The sequence below is a fragment of the Clinocottus analis genome, unplaced genomic scaffold (assembly GCF_023055335.1).
Source record: "Clinocottus analis isolate CAN_PGR_092001 unplaced genomic scaffold, fCliAna1.0.p SCAF_18, whole genome shotgun sequence".
NCBI lineage: Eukaryota > Metazoa > Chordata > Actinopteri > Perciformes > Cottidae > Clinocottus > Clinocottus analis.
This window is the reverse complement of record NW_027175909.1, coordinates 13,576,203-13,596,396: the sequence shown is the minus strand read 5'-3', so window position 1 is coordinate 13,596,396 and position 20,194 is coordinate 13,576,203. Positions and strand designations below refer to the sequence as shown.

Below are 20,194 nucleotides of genomic sequence, written 5' to 3'. Positions count from 1 at the left end.
GTGGAGCGGGTGGTTAACCTTCACGGTGAGGTGGTTGAACAAGCTGAATGGCTCACTTCACACCGCCCTAAACCCCCACGCTCCAAATGGTCTCCATGTGAGGGGTTGTCGGCAGAGCGGCAGGGTGAAAGGGGCTCTTTCTGAGGTGCAGTCATCGTTACGGGGGCCTCCACCTGCTCCCTCGTGGCGAGGCCGGCAGGACAATAAAAAGCCTGTCGGCCGGCCGCCTTTCTGAGGAACGGAAAAAAACATGTTATCCGCCAATGAGCTCGAGCACAAAATCAACACGTTACTGAGTGTGAGAGTATTCCTCTAGAGGAAGGGGGTAGTCTGGAAGGGCTACACACCGATTTGCATAATGGGTTCCTGCATCTCCAGAACAAACTGTTAACGGCACAGAAAAGGAATTTGTCGGGCGGTGATGTGCTTTTTATGAAGTGGAGCGCTTTTGTGGTGGAAAATAATAAAGACGTGGACGTTAAAGGGTGCATACGAAGTCATTTAGACCCTTATATGTTCAGAGATCTAACATTTACTCTGAAATGACAGAGTCCAGGTAGGCTTCCCTCCTCATGACCTGAGATACATGTTCATGCAGACTCAGGCTGCTTCATGGCAGCGGTAAAAGTGCAGAAATGCAATGCGCTCATTTATTGTCAGTTTAGTTTAGATTGTTATTGATAATAATTATGTGTTGTGCCTTAACTTTTTTTTATTGAACAAAAGGACATTAAGAGTCCGAAACACTCAGCCAGCCACAACCGAGAGCTCCACAACTCAGGTGATCAGGTGAAAATAGATAAAGTAAAACTGAAGGATGTCTCCATTAGTTTAGATTTAACATCAGCATGTAGTTTTATTGCTGAAGTCATAATACATATAATTGAGTTGGCAAAAAGACCATTAGTTGTGGAAACAAGCTTCAACTGCTTAATGTCTTTCCTTAATGGCCTTCATTGTGTAGGTATTTGTATTATTATTGACTTTTGGCTATTATTTCTACAAAATGCTGAATCATCAGTTCAAAATAAAATGCATTTAGCGTTAATAAACTAGGTATAAACCTTAGGTCTTAAGTCCTAATCATGTTTTAAGGATCAGTTTTAGGAATCAGTATGAAAGCTGTGTCTTTTAAGAATATATATATATATATATATATATATATATATATATATATATATATATATATATATATATATATATATATATATATATATATTAAAAACAACATTTATTTGAAATGTAATTTTCCCTGAAGCATATTTCCAAACATGTAGAAGTGATGCAGCTTTAAAAGTATAAGTTCAACACATTAATGTGCACATTCTTTGCAGCAAAGCACTAAAATGAATCTCATACTTTCCTTACAAGGTGAAAAAAAGACACTTTCGATATCATGGCATTTACAAACTTTGGCAAGCGCTTCTTTATTTACATCCAGGCTGTCTCGCAATGTCACAGCTGTTTTCCCTTTTTTTTTTCTTATTCTTCTTTTTTTTTGTAGAATCACCAAACAAGTTTGCTGTTAACAGACATACAGTGTTAAGTATACTATCATCTCCCTGTTGGTGACGCCCGGACAACAGTGTAAACAGAGAGAGAGAGCGGCTCCCCGCTCTTCACAAACACATGCAGGGAGTGGGACAAAACAATGTCGACAGCATGTCAGGGGTTTTAGTAACGGGAGACACAGTAGTCGTGTTAACATTTTTTTTGTCAGATATTCGCTCAAAGCTGAGGTCACCCAGGAGTTGCAGCTTCGAGTTTCCTCCACAAGAGGGCGCTCGTGAATCAGTGACAACAACGTGAATGCCCCGGCCATACAAAGACAAATCAGGACTAAGATACTACCAACGACTACGCTTTCTCCTCTAATGAGTGCAGTTATTATAACTTAGTCCTAGTAACAAAAACACAGGTCAGAAAAAAACACACACCTACAGTTAGTTGCTGGTAGGGCATATCATTTTTGGCAAAAAAGTTTCCAGAAGGCATCTCAACAAAAGTCTTTTGCTCGTCACACAGACTGCTTATGCCAGCTTTTTATATGTACACACACTATCTCATCAGATGTATTGATTAATGTCCATGGAGCATGCATAGGTCATCGTGAAAATCATCTTTTTCCGTGTATGCTGGGATCGTAAAGAGGGTCTCACCCGCAACGAGAGGAGGGTCCCGACAAAATAAACGACAGCACAGTGCAAAGAAACCCAGAAAAAAGGTCCCAGCTCGAAACTGACTGCGGAGAAGACCACAAAAAATAAAATAAAAATCCTCCCTCTGACGGTACAACATATACATACAAGTCAAGTGTCATTAAAAAAAGTGTAAAAAGGAGATCGGTGCAGATTATATCATGTGTTACAGCTACTGAGATTGAAAACAAAGGGCTTTCTTTGTTGCAGCTTCTAGCTCCCACGATAGTAACGGGATAGACCCAAAATAAATCACCCCCAACCCAAGATAGTACACAGAGGAACACTAACATTCCTGCCCTACTAATTCAAAACTCATGGAGCTCCCATAATGCACCACGTAACTCAGCCCCCCCCTCCCACCCTTCTCCCCAAACCCCCCCTCCCACCCCCACCCCCACCCCCACCACCACCTCCCTCCCAAAACAAACACACAAATAGTCTGTCATATACTGTACAGTTGGCCCTCTTCAGGGGAAAACATATGTACATTCACATCTCTAGAATCAAAGAAAAAAACAAATCTTCAGGTAACAAAAAAAAAACCGGGACAAATTCCTCCAGACCTGGGGTTTAGTGTTCATCGCAATAACAGTTTTAGAGTTTGTTTACAAAAACCTGAGGCCCAATTGGCTACAAAAGGCAAACATTTGGGACTAAGAACTCTCTGAAACGACCCAGATTGTACCTTATTCTTTATGACCACCTTACAAGGGAATGTTTTTGCAATTTGTGGCGAACCCCAGGTGCGGATCGGTGCCCACTTCTATTTCAGTGATCACGTTCTCTTCTTCTTGTTGCAACCTTTGGTAACACCTTCAGGACATAGACACGCAAAAAAAAATACCACACGAGGAGGAGGCAGTGAGCGACTTTGACAAATCCCAACGCGTGTCTGGGCATATTTGTCACTTTGCTATGATTAAGGGAAGAAAAAGCTATTATTATGATGATCAATACTTGTTTCTCCTTCATTAAAAACACTATTCTTGTTGTGTTAATACTGCAGTTGACACGTCTAACACTGCTTACTGGCGGTTAACACTAGAATGAGACACACTGTGGGGGTTTGAACTGATTCACTCAAACCTGAAAATGGATGAAATCCACATCTCCGGGTTATGGATATAACTGATTCCTGCGTCACACCGTAATCTCAACTTTGCTGGTGTAATTAATCAATCTTCAAAAAACAAACCAAAAAAAAACACACTCTCCTAATGAGAAAGAAAAAATAAAGACACAGTCACACTTACAATCAAACAATAAATCAGTTTCAGAGTTGTAAAAACGTGACATTTGAAGACTCGTCCAGAGCGCTGTGACCTTTCTGTCCGAAACTCTTTCGAGATGAGATCCCAAAAAAAAAAAAAGAGGAAAAAAAACGGCGCGTGAGCAGCCGGTTCTCGACGTGTTTGTGACGTATTTACAGAGAGCGGAGAGTAGCGAGGAAGAGGAGAGGTCTTGTTAGCCGGGCGGTGAGTCTGAGGACGCTCGTGGTCCCGAAGGTCTCGACCCCGTGAGGGTGCGGCTGAACGCATGCGGGTTAATGATGACGTCCTCGACGGTCACAGCGTCGTGAATCGGGGGGGTGGGGGGGGGTTTCCGTACGGGAAAACGTCGCTGCAGTCGTGAGAAAAAACCTCCTCCTCCAACTTCACGCCACTTAGACAAAAGTCTAAGAAATCTTTTTTTTCTTTCAGAGGCTTCACCAGACTACAGCGACGGTCTCACGTACGTCCCAACACTCACGCAGAGATTTCGGCTCGGGCCCTTCCTCGGTTTAGGTGTTGCGGACGGCCAAGGCCTGTTCCAGCTCCTGTCTCCTCTGCTGGATCTGTCGAGGGAAGAGGGAGAAATGCGTCAGCGGAGCGTTACCGGAGGCGGAGCAATAGAGAGAGAGCGTAAACGGCCGACTCCTCACCTTGCAGTAGAAATAGCGGCTGACGGCCTCCTGGGACCAGGGCTCGTGGTAAAACGCCGCCCTCCTCTCCTCTTCAGGGTTCCCGACCACGTCTGTCATTAACTACAGCCGACCAGAAGGAAACCATTAATGACTGGACTACATAACAACAACATCGATAGGACATGTGACAGGAAGTACCCAGATCTTTACAGGTCAACATCTGGTTAAGTATGTTACAGTTCTCATTATGGCATATTGACTATTTATATTATTTAGTCGTGGTTTTATGTTATAGCGGGTGAAAATTCATATCATTTTTAACCAATATGTATGCTGTTGCGTGGTTTAATGTACAATTTAAATATATTGAATCTATAAGGCATCATGTTCTTTAAACTGAGAACATTATTTGTCTGTGACTTCCTGCATTTAATTATTCCCCTGAACATATGTCCAAATAAAGGCAGCGAGTTGTTTCAATGGAACTTTAGATGACAAAAGAAAAAGGCATGAATGTGTGTGTGTGTGTGTGTGTGTATTTGTGTGTGTGTGTGTGTGAATATCAAACCTTAAGATCTCGGCTCTGGGATTTGAGCCAGTCCTGGATGTAGCCCTTGGGATCTCTGGAGAAACTGAGCATGAAGTCCCTCTGGATCTTCAGCTGGTTGATGGACTCGATGGTCTCATGGATCTGAAAGAGGAACAGTTACAGTACATCAAGAACATGTTAGCTGCAACTAAACAAGCATTACAGCTGAATAATCTATGTATCCTGATGATGAAAAACATACACACTAAATTATACTAAATCTAGTAAAACTCAGAACTTAATCTACAAACATTTAAAAACGTGAAACACAGTTACTAAGAAAATAAAACTGTATATAGATGTAAACATCAGGAGAACAGAAGAAAAGGTGCTGAATCTCCAAACCAACAATAACAGATCAATTCTTCAATATGAGTCCAATTTATGGTGATTTTCTCAAAAGAAAAAGTGAATGAGACAAAGAATGTAGCATATAGAAAGAGCTTCATCTCTGTGCCGCCATATCAGGGCCGTTCAGGGAAAAAAACTCAGATATTCTCTGATAAATAACTCGCACGTTTAAGAGAAAATGAACTTGTATAATTAGTGTTCTTCTATTATGAACCACTTCACAAGGTTGGATCAACCTCACCACACTCAGATGCTGCCACAGGCCGTGTGTTACGGAGTCGCTTATTAGCTTTATCGCTTGCGATCAATATGGGCATTAAAGAACTACTCATACTAAGAGAATCACCAGACAGTACCGAGGACAGTTTCTACTTAGAAAGGTGTGAGTTCTTAATAATATCAAGAGAATATTCCAGTTCTTTCATTATCAATTTGTGAGCTTTATCTTGTACATTTTCCACTTTAATTGTAGAATTATTTCACCCCTCTCCTTGCTTTCTTTTTCTTCCTTCAATGGCCCTGATTTGCCATTGTTTTCATTACCACCACGCTAATGTAAAATGATAGTAAAGGTAGCAAAAGATTTATTCACCACAACGCAGAAGAGTAAAAAAATAAAAAGAGTAGAAAAAGAAAATTCTTTGTCAATAGATTTAATTGAAGCAGCGATGTCCTTGTTCCTTTCTACTCAGTCACAGCCAGAAATGTCATGTAAAAGTGACTATTTTAAAGGTTTTAACATAAATCTCAGTCAAACATGGAGGGCAACCACATTACAAACAGAATGCAGTGAAAGTAAAGCAGTAAAAATGGTCGTTTCCATTTACGATTTCCAGCATTGAAGGTGAATCTATGAAGGTAGATTTGTCTTTTTTTACCCGAACAAATTTCTTGTTGTATGTAAATTATCTCCAAATCTTCGCTCTCAATTAAAAAACTTGCTCTCTAAAAAATAAAAACGCTTAAAAAAAAAAAAAGACTAAAGAAAACGCTCTCAAAACCTAAATTTGCTCTCAAAAAAATGAGCTCTAAATGAAAATTAGCATTAAAAAAAAAATCCTCTCAAAGTAAAAAAACTCTAAAAAAAAATTCTCTTAAAAAAATAAAAATAATAAAAAAAACTGTGTTCTCACAAAAAAATTGCTCTTCAAAAAAAAAAATCTCTCTTCCAAAAATTTTTTTGCGCTCCCAAAAAAAAAATTGTTCCCAAAAAAAAATGCTCTCAAAAAGTTGCTCTCAAAAAAAAGTGGCTTTTTAGAGCAATGTTTTGAATTGAGAGCAAAGATTTGGAGATAATTTACTTCCAGACAAGAAATTTGCTTGGGTAAAAAAAAAAAGACACAAATCTACCTTCATATGAATCAACCCAAAGTGTGCGCCGCTCTCACCTTGTTGTCCAGGGAGGCGATCTCCTGCTGGTTGGCGGTGGAGAGGAGGAAGCTGCTCATCTGGCCCTTCAGGGGGTCCTCCACCTCCACGTCGATGTCGTAGCAGGCCGTCTTCTTCTGGTCGTTGGGATCCACGCTGGCGGGGAGCAAACGTTCAGCACATCCTCAAAAGCACGTCACATCAAAGATGACTGTAATCCATGTCCCCTGCTTAGATTTAGATGTAATCTTTCCCTTTTTTCTTTTTGAAAGTGAATAATAACCGCCCGTAGTGAAAGTATGCTCCTTGTTACGACATCCTGTTGCATAATAGTTCATCTGCAGGGAAACAGGAAGCTACCTGATGACGTGGTTGATGACGATGGGGTCGGGGGGCAAGAGGAGGTTGGTGAGGCGCTGCGGGATCTCAGAGAACTTCAGCCGAGGGCAGTCAAAGATCTGAGGAGGAGGAGGAAAGAAATCAGTGTCAACAACACACACATTCATCATGGGGTGTATTCAAAAAGGTACGGTTGATTTCACTAAAACAAAATGTGGAAGCATACAGAGTTAAAATATATATTTTAAAACTGTACAACGAGAGAGCTCGCTGGATGATTTAACTTGCATTGGAGAAGCCTAATTTGTTAAGTGGAGTGTGTAGCATGTATAATTTGTCAGCATCGCAAGCTAGCTATTGCTACTCACAGTGTCCCAGTGATATCAGATTGTGTTTCAGCAACACCGATATGAATATTTACGCAACACTCCGTGTGATTTATCGCACACGGAAGAGTCCCGTACCTGCTGGAAGTACTTGTCACAGTTGATGTACTCCTTGTCATGGGAGTCCTGCAGCTTGTTGGTCTTGACGTACTGCCAGAGGGCCTGGATGATGCAGGAGCGAGTCTGGGTGTGAATGCCAAGCAGGCGAGCCAAGCGAGGGTCCAGCTTGAACTGGGGAGGCTGCGGAGAGGCGACATAATCGCATTACAACGCTTTCTGTACAACCGCCCGCCTCTCACATCATCGCATCTCTGGCGTCCTTATCGCATTTTTTTTCCCCGGCTCGGAGAAAAGAAACAGAGTCTTTAATGCACTCTCAGACTCGCCGGGTGGGGGAGGGGGGGGGGGGGTTATCGCTAAGATGATTGATGCGTTCGCCAGCGTGGAGCCCCTCACCTGGTAGTCCAGCATCAGCAGCAGAGTGCAGCGCACGCTCACGTCGCCCGGCCTCTTCACCTGGAAGCCGTCCGTCTCCTGCGTGGTGGGCGTGCGGTGCCACTGAAAGAGCAAACCGCCGCAGAGTGACTACACACCCCAAACTGAGGTGGTTTGTTCAGACTGAATGTTCTTTTCATTTTATTGTTCTAGTATCACAACTTCATTTCCTGTGGGTTTCACACTTCCTTTTAAAAGCGTGAAACAATACATCCACATGCCCACACATTAAAAATGACATATTTGCAGTTCAAAATACACACTGTGCGATCACACGTGCATATCATCGATCATAGTACGATATAAATCCTGCACGCTGTCCTGACTGTATACAGACAATGTATACAAGCATACTGTAGATAAACACGCTCTTTGTGTACATAAAGCACATTTTAATCTGATTAATACGTTAGACCTCTTTTTCCCTGTGTTTGAGTCATTTAGGAACCCCAAATTGGTTCCAATACTTGTGTTTATTGTATCTATTTGCTCAGCAAAGTCTTGGGAAAAATGTTTATCTGCAAAAAAAACACTTAAAAAGATATTTTGATCGTAACTATGAACATCTAGTATAATATGAGCCATATCTCCCAAAAATGCCTCCTGAAGTGGTAAATACGACACCTTTTTGGAAAGATTAGGACCTAAAGAACTGGAATCTGCAACAAAAATCCCAATAAAACAAAGACTTGGCCTGTTACGAAGGGGTTTCAGTCAAAAAAAAACTGTTGTTCGGTTCAAAAATGGAAAAATATGATGTATTTTATGCCTCAATGGGGCATGCTGGGACTTAAAATTGTCGCCGGACACAGGATCACACGTTCAGCACAGAACTGAAGCGAAATGACAGAAAAACAAATTATCACCCGGAAAAATATAACTATTTCCTTTGTTTTATTCTTTGCATTTACGTATACATCAGCACCTCGTCTGAGTCTAACCGCAGAAGAAATGCTTTTTCGCAATGTCTCTATTTTATCTTCAAACTGAAAAGCACTTCACTTTAAGCACCATCTTCAGTCCAGTGGATTAGAGTAATGTTTTCCTCCAACCAATGGCTGATGCAGAACAGATTAAGTACTGATTTTTAACTCAAGGTAGAGAAAAAAATTCTTTTGATGGAAAATCATTCAAAGCGATGCACCTGAGTGCCTCGCCAAAATACCCTCTTAAAAGGAGGAACCTTGAGAAGTCATAATTTTCACTTCGCCGCTGCAAAAGCGTTTTTTTTTCCTCCCTAAAGTCAATACATTTCGTGAGGATACAAAGTGAAGGGCAGCTAATGATTGTCTTTAATTAGCGAGCACTTGTTTCCTCCAGCTCCAACACCTGCATGGAAGAATCAACTTTGCACGGCTGAGGGGGGGGAAGCCTGTCCTTTCTGTTGTCGTAGAGAATCAAATTATTAATAAAAAAATAAAAAGAGGGAGGGCAGACTACTCTGTTTTATTTTGTATTAATTCAAACAGGGTGAAAATCAAAAGAAGCAGGTTAGTTGAGATGATTGTAGCTGGAGACTTAATCAGACGTAAAAAAAAAGGACATTTTTCAGTGAACCGCTGCGTGACGAAGAGGTCGTCACTGACCCGACCGCGAGGCTGAGCGGTCCGATTCAGCGGTTGGTTTGAGCCTCATACAAAAGCTCTAATACTAATGGATGTGATCTGAAAGGAAAGCGCTTTCCTACAGAGGGACGAGGATGTTTCCAGTGCAGCGACAGCGCGGAGAAATGAGCCAATTGGATTACGAAAATAATGTGCTTTAAGAGAAGCTCTAATCAGGCAACTTATTAAAAACACCTGCGTGGGTGAACTACGGCTGTGTAACGCAGCTGAGCCCTCGTTAATTAAATTAGCTTCACCTGTGATATCCCTCCACCTACCAGCACCTGTAAAAAGCTCACTGATTAACAAAATAATCCTGCCTTTTTTACGGGGAGCCTCGCGATGATGAGCTAACAGCACTAGCCACATTGAGTAATAGAGCGCACAGTTTTCTATGTTCTGAAGCTAAAAGTATGCACGAAAAGTGAAAATTGTGGGACTGAGAGTAAGTTTAAGATATTTTTTGGAAAAAGCGGATTTTCAAATAAAGTTTCGATGGGATTTAAAAGTTAAATGATACCCAGAATGTATAAAATACTTTTCTGAAAGTACAAATTGGTAGAAAAGAGTTAAAAATGCATGAAAACGTTTGAGAAGTGAGGAGTGTTCCTGAGAGTATGAAAGGTGTGATTGATGAAAGTAACAGCAACAATAATTTCCTGGTTGAGCCGAACGTGTTGCTGTTTTAAATTAAAATAACGCGGTCGGAGTTATTTGACAAAATAAAGCCGAGGAGGCGGAATAATAAAGAGCGAGAGGAATCCAAATAAAAAGAAATAAGAGCCGGAGAATGAAAAGCTGACATTCATTCATTTAAAAACCAATAATTACCATCAAGACAAACACTAGAAAGTCTGCAATAAACTTCCTCAGAGCAGGTAAAAGGTCGTCAAAGACAGTGCAGCTCTAAAATTAGCCTCTTCCTCCGTGGTCAGGATGCAGCGGCCATGTTTGAACTAACCTCGACCAGGTGGTTGTCGGGACCGTAGAGGTCTTTGTCCAGCTCAATCACCAGGCTCTTGAAAAACGAAGAGAACTTCTTCTTCTGCTTCCCCGGCTGTGAAACAGAGAGAGAGAGAGGGAGAGAAAGAGAGAGAGAGAGGGGGAGAGAGGGGGAGAGAGGGGGGCAGTTAATTAATGTCTAAATCAGACACACAAACATCGGCCGCCGCATCTTCACTTATAGCAGCGCGACTCATCAAAAACCCACAAGAGGCCGAGTGAGATCGGCAGGAAAAGCGAGACGCAAGACATTCTCAGGGTTCACTTCCTTTCGAGCTCGACCAGAAATATTTGAGGTTTTTTAGAAACCTAAACGCTTCCTACCGCTCGAGAGATGACGTCCTCGCTGCTCGGCCTGTTATGAACATCAGAGCTTTTTTCAAGGGAAGCTAAAAACCTTCTGCCTTTCACGCTGAATCTACCGTCTCTAAACGACCCTGAGCGGCACGTTTCATACTAAACTGGAAGATTATGATCTCAGTTTTAGTCAAATATTATTCAAATGGGCTGTGTATGAAAGCTCACAGGTATGAAACAATAAATAAGATAAACTCTGTTCATTTTGGGTGAAGAAAACTCACATCATCGAGCAGCTTCCCCTCTACTCGCAGTTCCCACGATGCAATGCTGCCGTCTGAGTCGTCGGCGTCGGGTCTCGCCGGGTTGAAGGTGTTGGATATGTAAAGCCTCAGTTTACGCTTCTGCTGCTGACACAAGGGCACATGACAACACCACAAATTAAACGGACGCTTCACTAGGCGTGTGCGCTGAAATGTCAGGATGCAGGTGACCCCGTCTGGATCTCATTAATTACAAAAAAATGAATGAACTGCAACTCCGAATGAGTCTTTATGTATGGATTTTTGTATTTAAGTCTGTTTAAGTGCTTCAATTGAACGTAGTCCTTACAGAAACGGGGTTTTAGACGGACGCCTGAAGGCCAGCAGGTCTCGCTGGCTCCTGATTGTTCCCCTTACCTTCATCGGCCTCTTCAGTGCTTCCTGGATGTCCACGCGCTTGCGCATGATGGTCTGGTCCAGTTTGCGCTCAAACGCCAGCAGATCCATGTAGGCCTGAGACTCCGGCACCAGCTCACGGATCTGCTCAGAGGGCGACACGTTCAAGTCGTTAGATCTCACGCACATCCGAGGGAGAAGACAGGTTTTCTGAGTATCACTAAAAGGCTTTAACAGATGTGCTGCAGGGGTCCAATAACTTGAGTCAAGGATGTTTCGCCGCATAGCGTATAGCTTCAAGCACTGGTAACGTGTATGTAATAACAGGAAAGGGAGAGTTTAACGCTTTGTGGAACATCTTATCTGCTTTCCTGCCGGGAGTTAACCTTGGATGAGTCGATCGACACCACCAACATGAAGCTAATGGTAGCAGCCGGTTAGCTTCGCTTGGCAAAAAGACACACGGACAGAAGGAAACCGCTAGCATGGCTTTGTCTAAAGCAAAATCCAGCCTCTCTAACGCTCAATAATGAATGACATGTTAATTATGTTTGATAATCCTGGCAGAAAACTCTGGTTATTGAAAGTGAAGGCAATGTGGAAGTGTCTTAAACTTCTTTCTCATAGCCAGCAGGAGACGACTCCATCAAGTAGTCAGATAGAAGTCAATGAGAAAGTGACCCTGCTTCTCACTTGATTTATCGCCTCAGTAAACATTGTGAACACGAGTGTATGGTCTTAATCTCTTGCGTCAAGTCTTCTTCAGTACAGCGTGTTCATTTACTAAACTAAGGTCCAATTCAGAGTATGATAGAGGATAAAGCAGGGTGTGCTTCAGTGTGTTTTCCTGCACGCGGAGCCGTTTCTAGTGTCCGTGCTAGGCCAAGCCCTTAGCTGGAGCTGCATATTGAATGAACAGATTCAAGTGTGACATTGATTTTCTCATCTAATGCTGCAAGAAAGCAAACAGGGGATTACCCCAAAATGTCAAAACTATTCCTCCAATTTATTCATTAAGACCTTTTAATGTTGGAACAACATCCTATGATCCGTCTTCCCAGCTTCTTCATTGAGACTGGGAGATATAATCAAACCAAAGGCTCAGTATTTTTTTCCAACAATATTTTCTTTTACAATGTTTAGAATTTAAAATACGGTTCGGCGGGTTTGAACAAAGTTTGGCTGCACAGACCGACTGACCCGCCGCCAGACTACTGCGGGTTTAAGATGGAGGAACGTGAGCTGCCATGGCCCTGATTCGACTCCAGCCAGGGTCTTGTGTTGTATGCTCTCACTACCAAAGAGATACTGCCATACACCCGTGACAAAAAAACAAGCTTGAGAACACTCAGGACTTAACACCTCGTCGTCTCAAATGAAGCTCATCAGATTACTAATATTCAAATGTTTACAGGACATGGGGGATAAATAACTATGTGCAATATTTGCTCGATATATTTACACACGCAAGACTTATTTTTCTTTTCAAAACTGCTGCCCAGTCTGCCATTCATACGGTGGTCCACACCATCCGGAGGGACACTGGGGGATAGAAATGAGATGCAGAGTGTGCAGCCAAGCAGCCAGGAGGACTCAGACATTACCATACCGATGAAAGTCCTCGGAGCATCAAGGGCTGCTGCTGCTTACTTACCAAACTGTGCACACACACACTCTCTCTCTCTCTCTCTCTCCTTCTCCCCCTCCCTCTTCTTCTTCTTCTTCCCTCTTTCATGTTTCTCTCTAAATGGCTGCCTCCATTGTTCCCTCCCATTCCTTCTTTATCTCCACCTCACTTGTCTTTCACCGGGGCCGAAGGTGCCGAGCAGACGGAGGAGCGTGGCGGACATTCCCTGTCGCTGACTCATTACTGTGGAGCGGCGCCCCGGCCGTGCCGACCGCTATCTCTCTCTCTCCCTCTCCGTCTGGGTTATGTTAGGGGATAAGACCCCCATCCGAGCCAAGACGCTTGCACACGGCTCCAGACGTCCCACAGTTTCGAGCGCGAAAAGGCCCGGGACGCGGCGAGGCGACGGGGCCCCGAGGAACCGAGACCACGGGACGGAAACCACCACCTCTGTCGGCTGAGAGACTCACCTGTGGCGGTTCTCTCCCGGTTCTCTACTTGTGGTCGCGTCCCTTTGCCGTATCCCGCCGGCAATAGAAATCAACGAGCCGCCATCCAAATGACAGAAGGAGGAGAATAAAAATCCCTAAAAACCTCCTGATCGCTCCCCTCGTCCTCGCCTCGCTCCTCGTTTTGGACGTAACGCAACATCATCTGACCCTCTGCGCCTTCAAAGAACCCAGGACATCAAAAAGCCACCACGATTTTGATTTTTTTTTTTCCCTTTCGTGCACACAAAAGATAACACACACACAGACATAAAAAACACAGCTACAAAGGTAAAAAAAAAAAGATGCAGCCTCACCCTTTGCGGAAGAATCTTGTCTGCCATTTTCCTTCTCTTAGCACTGGAGAGAGGGAGAGAAAGACAGAGGGAAAGAGGAAAAAGAGAGCATGTTACTATGGTGACAGATAGCGTAGCACCCAGGCCATCTGCTAAAATGCTGGGCCACATCCAGCACCCCAGCATCCCAGCTGTGTGTGTGTGTGTGTGTTAATGTGTTTGTGTGTAGCATCTGAAATGCAGCCGTCCACCTGGAGAACAAGAGCCTCTAACAGCCAAAAAAGTGTCACATCACGCACCCTTTTTGCCTCACACACACACACACACACACACACACACACACACACACACACACACACACACACACACACACACACACACACACACACACACACACACACACACCAGATTCTCGGAAGGTGACGGATGTGTGTTCAAGAGCTTTTCGGAATGATTTTCACAGAGAAGAATGTGTGTGTGTGTGTGTGTGTGTGTGTGTGTTTTCATTCGTGCATGTTTCCACTGTGTGAGAACGACATTTCTGTACTTACTGTGGAGGGACTAAGAACAATCTGTGCCAACGCTGTTGTGTTGTCAGAACTTTCTTACTGATTACAAAAATAACACTTCAGCTTCCGTCGCTTTTTTAAAGTGCCCCGAAATATGAAGTCTGTGGACACCTGTGACACGTGGAGCACCCTTGTAAAGTCATGCAAGCGTTCTGTTGGTGGGTGCCTGCAGAAGGACACCCGACTATGAAAACACCTTGACGGCACTACACTGCAAAAAGAACAATTAAACAAAGTCAGAATCATTTATTTTAGGTCGATTCATCAAACATGAATCATCTCGCCGTGTGGGGCTTTATATCGAAAGGCGTGAAGCGGCAAAAGAATTTGCGGTTACTTCAAAAGGTGTCGGATTCGTCTTTGTAGTCCTGTTTTAGGATATTAACTGGAGCTAAATTAAAGTACAATGTACTTTCAAGCTCTTTTATTGAGAGTTTCCCACCTTACAGTGCCTAAACCAAGACGTATAGTTACATAATGAGATTGATGCCACTTTTAAATCCACTAAAGACTCATGGTAGCGGAGCATAAAGAATGGAAACAGGGGGAAACGGCTAGCATGGCTCTGTCTGAAGGCGACAAAGTCCAACTCCCAGCAGCGCTAACGCTAACACGCTAAGCTAAAGCGCGTGACGTGGTCGGATGAGAGTCGCGGCCTCCGAGGCTTCATGCCGGGCCTTGCTCCTGATTCAAGCCGTCCCATCTCCCGTCACCTTCTGCTCGTGAGCTTTGGGGCGGTGACGGAAGTGACGCGATGGCGGATACGAGCGGCTGAAACGCGCTTCCTCCGCAGGGCCTCTGGACTCAGGGGTCCAGAGGAGCTCGGCGTAGAGCTGTGACTCTCATCGCATTGAAAGGCCGCCAGCTGAGTCGGTTCAATCATCCGATCGGGGGGGGGGGGGGGCTCCCGGACGGGGCCCTTTAGAGCTCGTCCAACTAGTAAGAGGACCCGTGGGTGCCCCCCGGAACTGGAGGCATTATACATCCGACAGATGGATGGATGGATGAGTCGCCTTTGTGTGCGCGTAAAAATAACACAACTCAAATGCAAAACAAGATATCACACGTTAACTCGTGAGTTGCAGGTAGGCGTTCCCTTCAGACAGAGCCGTGCTTATTGTTTCCAGTCTTTACGCTCAGATTGTATTATTGATTATAATATATGGTGTTATATTATATTATACTGACTGGCTGCATATTTACAACACAGACGTGTCTCTGCAACAAAAGGGAATTAGCGCACTTTCCAAAATTGTTAAGCAAATGTTTTTTATGCTAGTGCTAAATATTTTGCTCACCTGATTCTTCTGATTGATACTAGTGGTGGGCGATATGGATTAAATCCCCCGTATCGGTCATTTTATATTAAATCACGAATAGATATTGCGATTACATTTTAAACAAATGTAAACATCTGTTTTGGGCTCATCCAAAATACCTGAAAAATCAAGGTGCATGATGGTTAACAGCGATGACCTAATAGAGCTGCTGCAGTGACAGATATAACAATAAATAATAGAGGTATATATTGGTTTATATGGTATATATCATCGTATCGCCCAACCCTAGCTGATGGTGGACATTTCCTTTATATAAAGTAATATTTGTTCTTGTTTGCAGAAGGGGGATTTTTATTTTTTGCAGTGTAGAGAGCTTTTCTATCACAGAGCGCTGCACCGCTCTGCGAGGCAGTGTGTTACATCAGCATGCCAAATACTGAAACAAGCCTGCTGCAAGGACGAGTGAAAGATCCAGGGATGCATTGCAAAGGAAAACACACATCTGCATCACAACAATCCGCCATTTTAAACTAGTTCCTGAAAGTTTTTTTGTTTTTTTTAAATTTAAATTTTTTAGATTGGATTCTACTTTATGTTTCTGTTCTGGCTGAAACAAACAGTTCCCCATCATGCCATGCTCCAGTCCAAAGCATGCACCACTACATGGTTAGGGACTCCACTTCCAGGCCTGGAACGTACGTTCGGCCAATAATAACTCATTCAGGGAGTGCTGGGCTCGGGCGGGGGGGAGAGGGGGGCGAGAGGCTAAAGGGGGTCATCAAACGTAAGAAAATGGACATGCAGCAGAACAAACTCCTACTTTGATCCGAGCGTGGGATCTGATTGGGGCTCTCTCATGTCCATCTGCCTCGCCGGGGTCTCATTGGCTCCGGGGAATCCGACCGGCTTCCTAAGAATTGGTGAGGATTCGAAGGTTGTCCGATTAGAGTTGTGGCGAGACACACACTCAAGTACGATGTCAGAAGGGAAGGGAGGGGAACACCTGGTGGGTTCTGGCTGTTTGAGCACATGTGTTGGATGTTGTGTTATAAGTTCAAGGGTCTGTTAGTGGGAGGAAACTCTTAAAAACGTCAGACAAGGGCAGGCACTGGGGATGGGCGTGTATCTGCGTCCATGCACGCGCAAAGCGCAGCAGAGGAGGGTGCTGGGAGGGCGTCCGGCTCGTCCGAGGGACGCGCTACGTTCAACAAAGTCTCTCTGCGAACCAAAACAACCATGCTTCACACACGCAGACAGACAACACACAGACAGACGGACACGCTGGGAATTTGTGCGTCACATGGAAGAAGAGGAGGAGACGAGGAGAGTTCAGCTGTATTGTTCGGCTCTGCTCTGATGACGACAGCGAAGGATGCTGCTCGCACCTTTTCTTTTTTTTTTTTTTCCCCTCTCGCTCGTTTCTCCCAAAAGAAAATCAAAAGCAGTTGCTCCCTCTGCTCGGCACCTTAAAATATCCGGCCTAGCAACAAGAAACCTGTTTCATTATCGGAGGAGATCGGGCGAAGTTCCTAAGCAACCCTCGAGAGTCCAAAATCAAAACGTCGTGAAGAGCAGAGGAAGGTTTTTTTTACATTTCAAAGCGAGGTTCAGATGAGAAAATGAGGGCTCGTAAAGACAACGTCACCAACATGTGAACCAACCTAATGGAGGAAACGGGTGGAACCGGGTTCCTCAAGAACAAAAGAGCAAACTGTTCCTAGAGAAACTCAACACCAGCTGAAAACCACTCTGGTGGTTACATGTCTTGCGTGTCAGTGCACTTTGACATCGCGGTCGGGTTCGGTTACACACGTTGTGAGGAACCTTCTCATCCAGAGAAAGGAAACTGAAACTTCATCGTGATGTTTGAGGGGAACTCTCTCATTCAGCGGCAATCATTCGATGCTTAAAAATGTGGACGGCACAACAGTTTTTAACTCATTCCACGCGACTAAAGATGTGTTTTACCCTCAGCCTCGGTGATACAAAGCTGCTCCACGGTGAAACACACAAACTACAATAATAAAAAACTGATTTGCATGAAAACAATCCATAATTTTTACTTTGCAAATGAGTATTCTACTACAAAGCAACTGAAATGTTACACCCAGGACACACAGATGTCTTTGCTTTAACACGCTTTTAAAGACCAGCTGTCCTGAGTATTTCCTGCTACCAGACACACTTACCGCAAAAATAAAAGCCTTTTACCTCGCTGTGTGCCGTGTGAAGCAAGGTTTACCAGCCCTCTCTCCTCAGAAGTTGCTACTTCCAATTAACTTAATGAGAAAACGTTGTTAATGTATTTTCCGAGTCGCTTTTAAAACGCACGCGAGTCTGCTGTCACAGTCCTGGGCCCTTCCTTCCTGCACAAAGTACACAAAGTGTTGGTTTTTTTTCGGTATTTGGGGAAACAAATTAGCAGTATATATAAAACGTAACTCCTCTGACACGAGGTTGAGTATTCATAGGACTTTATGCAAAGCAAACCTGGAATTAAATCTCTATTTATAGCAGCAGCTGTGTGCAGGACGGCGTTTGTTCTGCGGAGGGAAAGTGGCGGCCGGGGGGGGCCGGCGGCGAGGTCTCAATGACACCGCAAACACAGGTGGCCCCCCGGACCCCGAGCTGGCAGCGTCGTGGGGTCTGAGCCGGACGGAGACGGGCGGGGCCGGGATGAGCATCAACTTGTTTGCCAGAGGACACACTCTCCGTCTCTCTCTCTCTCTCTCTCTCGCTCGCTCGCAAAGCGACAGAGACACCTGGACGGGTCACCCTGGCCCATCGATCAGACCCTCGGCAGCCAGCCGGGCCCCCTCTGGGGGGGGTTGAGGCCCCGGCGCAGGACAACATTTCCTCCCGACCTGTTCGACAAGCCTGCTTAATTGTAAAGGGGATCAATCGTACTGCAGATACCGAGAGGATGAAAGCGAGAGAGAGACAGAGGTCCACTGAGTGCGCATATTGATCCCCTTTCTAATGACCATACCTGCCACACACTCGGCTCCTAACAGACATCCATCCACTCACTGTGTGTGTGTGTGTGTGTGTGTCTGGATACTGGCGATCAGATCCTTTGTCAAACAGCAGACAATAGATAGGACTGAGAGACGTGGCAGAGTCTGAATGCCTGCAGACAGCAGCATGGACACCACATAGATGAGACCAGGGGGGGGGAACTAGACAACGATGAGACACAAAGAGAGGAGGAGGAGAAACACTCAGTCACAGTTGTGGTTGGGATGGAGAGGAGAGGAGAGGACGCAGAGAGCAAGGCAACCAGGATGCATCGCAACAAGGAGCAGTGGGAGAGAGTTCAAAACCAACATTGAAATGAAAGCTGAAAGACACACAAAGGTCACGGTTTCACTTCTCGGCAGGGAGGGGTTTTTTTTTTTTTTTTTTAAGATCGATTTTCTCGGAGATCACGGGACCGGAGGGCTGCAAGTCCCCGATCGATTTCATCATCTTTTCTCGTTCATCCACAATCGTTTGATGAAGATACGTTTAAAACATATAGAGGGAAAAGGCTCATCATCGGTTTCGTCTGATCAAGAATCTCAATTTCAAAATGATATAAAAGAGATCAAAAGGAGGAAATCTATTCATCTGTTTGTTTTATTAGCCGAGCTAATAAGGTGGTGAAATAGTCTGCAAACATGCGTGATGAATTGTCATGACTTCTTTCATCTCGTGACGTCATCGTTTCGTCTATTATCTGTGAAACTAATGGAATTTACTGCTAATTATCAAATGTCAGCATGCGAACACGCTAAACAACAAGGTAAACGTGATAATGCTGACGTCAGCGTTGAGGCTGTCGACTCTTCTTACTTTATAAACCACTTTTACGACGGATGAGTCATCAGGATTATTTCGGCACTATTGTACAATAATCATTAAGTGTCTTCTAATACTGGCGCCAGCACAATACCGACGCTTCTGGAATAAGTACTTTTTTTATTTTTCTCCCAAAAAACGTGCTTTGGGTTTAACGGCACAAGTTTTCCCTGAAGGAGATGTGATCTGGAATGGTTGGATCAGAAAATAAATGTAAAAAAAACACTAAGAATCTGATAAAAAACTTTCATGCCAGCGTTTAGTTTTCCTTGTTTTTTTTATTTTTTATTTACACTCGTTTTAAACAGAGTTGTGCTAAAAGACATTGTGGTTCGATGCCCAGCTGCTTGTGATTCACGGGCCATCTCCACCATCGCTTTTGAAGGTCTAAACCCGACGAGCGAAGTTCAAAGAGCGACCGCAGCCTCCTCATGATCTCAATCACTCCACACACACACACACACACACACAAAAGCAGACAAACCAGGAACACTTTAAACAAGCCGTGCAGTGTTTTAGGGGAGGGGGGAGGCGGCGTCGGAGGTCGACGGACTCACTTTCTGGACCGGCTCTGGCCGCCCTGCTGCTGCTGCTGCTGCTGCTGGACCTGCTGGGAGGGGGCGGGCCTCTTGCGGCTGGGCTCCATCACGGTGGAGGGCAGGCCGGGCCGCACCGCCGGGCTCCCGCCGTACGGTGGGCCGGGGGGGCCCATGGGAGCTCCCTGGTGGGGCATCCTCGCTCCAGACGGCATGCCAGGACGCTGAAGGTGGGAAGAGGGAGGCAGGGGGGAGAGGGGGAAGCAGGAGAGGAGACGGGTCACACGTATATACTTAAAAATGTGACAAAGAAAACATTTAACTGTAAATGAAACGCGCTCCCTTCCAGTGGATCAGACCGAGG

The 20,194-nt window shown here is 44.5% G+C and overlaps 1 protein-coding gene across 8 annotated transcripts in view; it reads right to left on the bottom strand.

Moving 5' to 3' along the window:
- Positions 1–2,618: 2,618 nt before the first annotated feature.
- Positions 2,619–20,194, bottom strand: part of smarcd3b (SWI/SNF related, matrix associated, actin dependent regulator of chromatin, subfamily d, member 3b) — a 34,779-nt gene continuing 17,203 nt past the window's right edge. For 2 of the 8 annotated variants that reach the window (XM_068581889.1, XM_068581885.1), the window contains exons 2-14: positions 19,852–20,054; positions 16,275–16,364; positions 13,627–13,669; positions 11,216–11,338; positions 10,820–10,945; positions 10,198–10,293; positions 7,594–7,722; positions 7,216–7,377; positions 6,773–6,870; positions 6,433–6,568; positions 4,673–4,795; positions 4,123–4,224; positions 2,619–4,035 (exon numbers count right to left, since the gene is read on the bottom strand). In XM_068581889.1, the coding sequence (XP_068437990.1) occupies positions 3,982–4,035; positions 4,123–4,224; positions 4,673–4,795; positions 6,433–6,568; positions 6,773–6,870; positions 7,216–7,377; positions 7,594–7,722; positions 10,198–10,293; positions 10,820–10,945; positions 11,216–11,338; positions 13,627–13,669; positions 16,275–16,364; positions 19,852–20,054 (1,485 nt within the window). In that variant the 3' untranslated portion in view covers positions 2,619–3,981. The remainder of the gene's footprint in view (positions 4,036–4,122; positions 4,225–4,672; positions 4,796–6,432; positions 6,569–6,772; positions 6,871–7,215; positions 7,378–7,593; positions 7,723–10,197; positions 10,294–10,819; positions 10,946–11,215; positions 11,339–13,626; positions 13,670–16,274; positions 16,365–19,851; positions 20,055–20,194) is intronic. The other 6 variants (XM_068581886.1, XM_068581888.1, XM_068581887.1 and 3 more) reach the window with 6 other exon arrangements.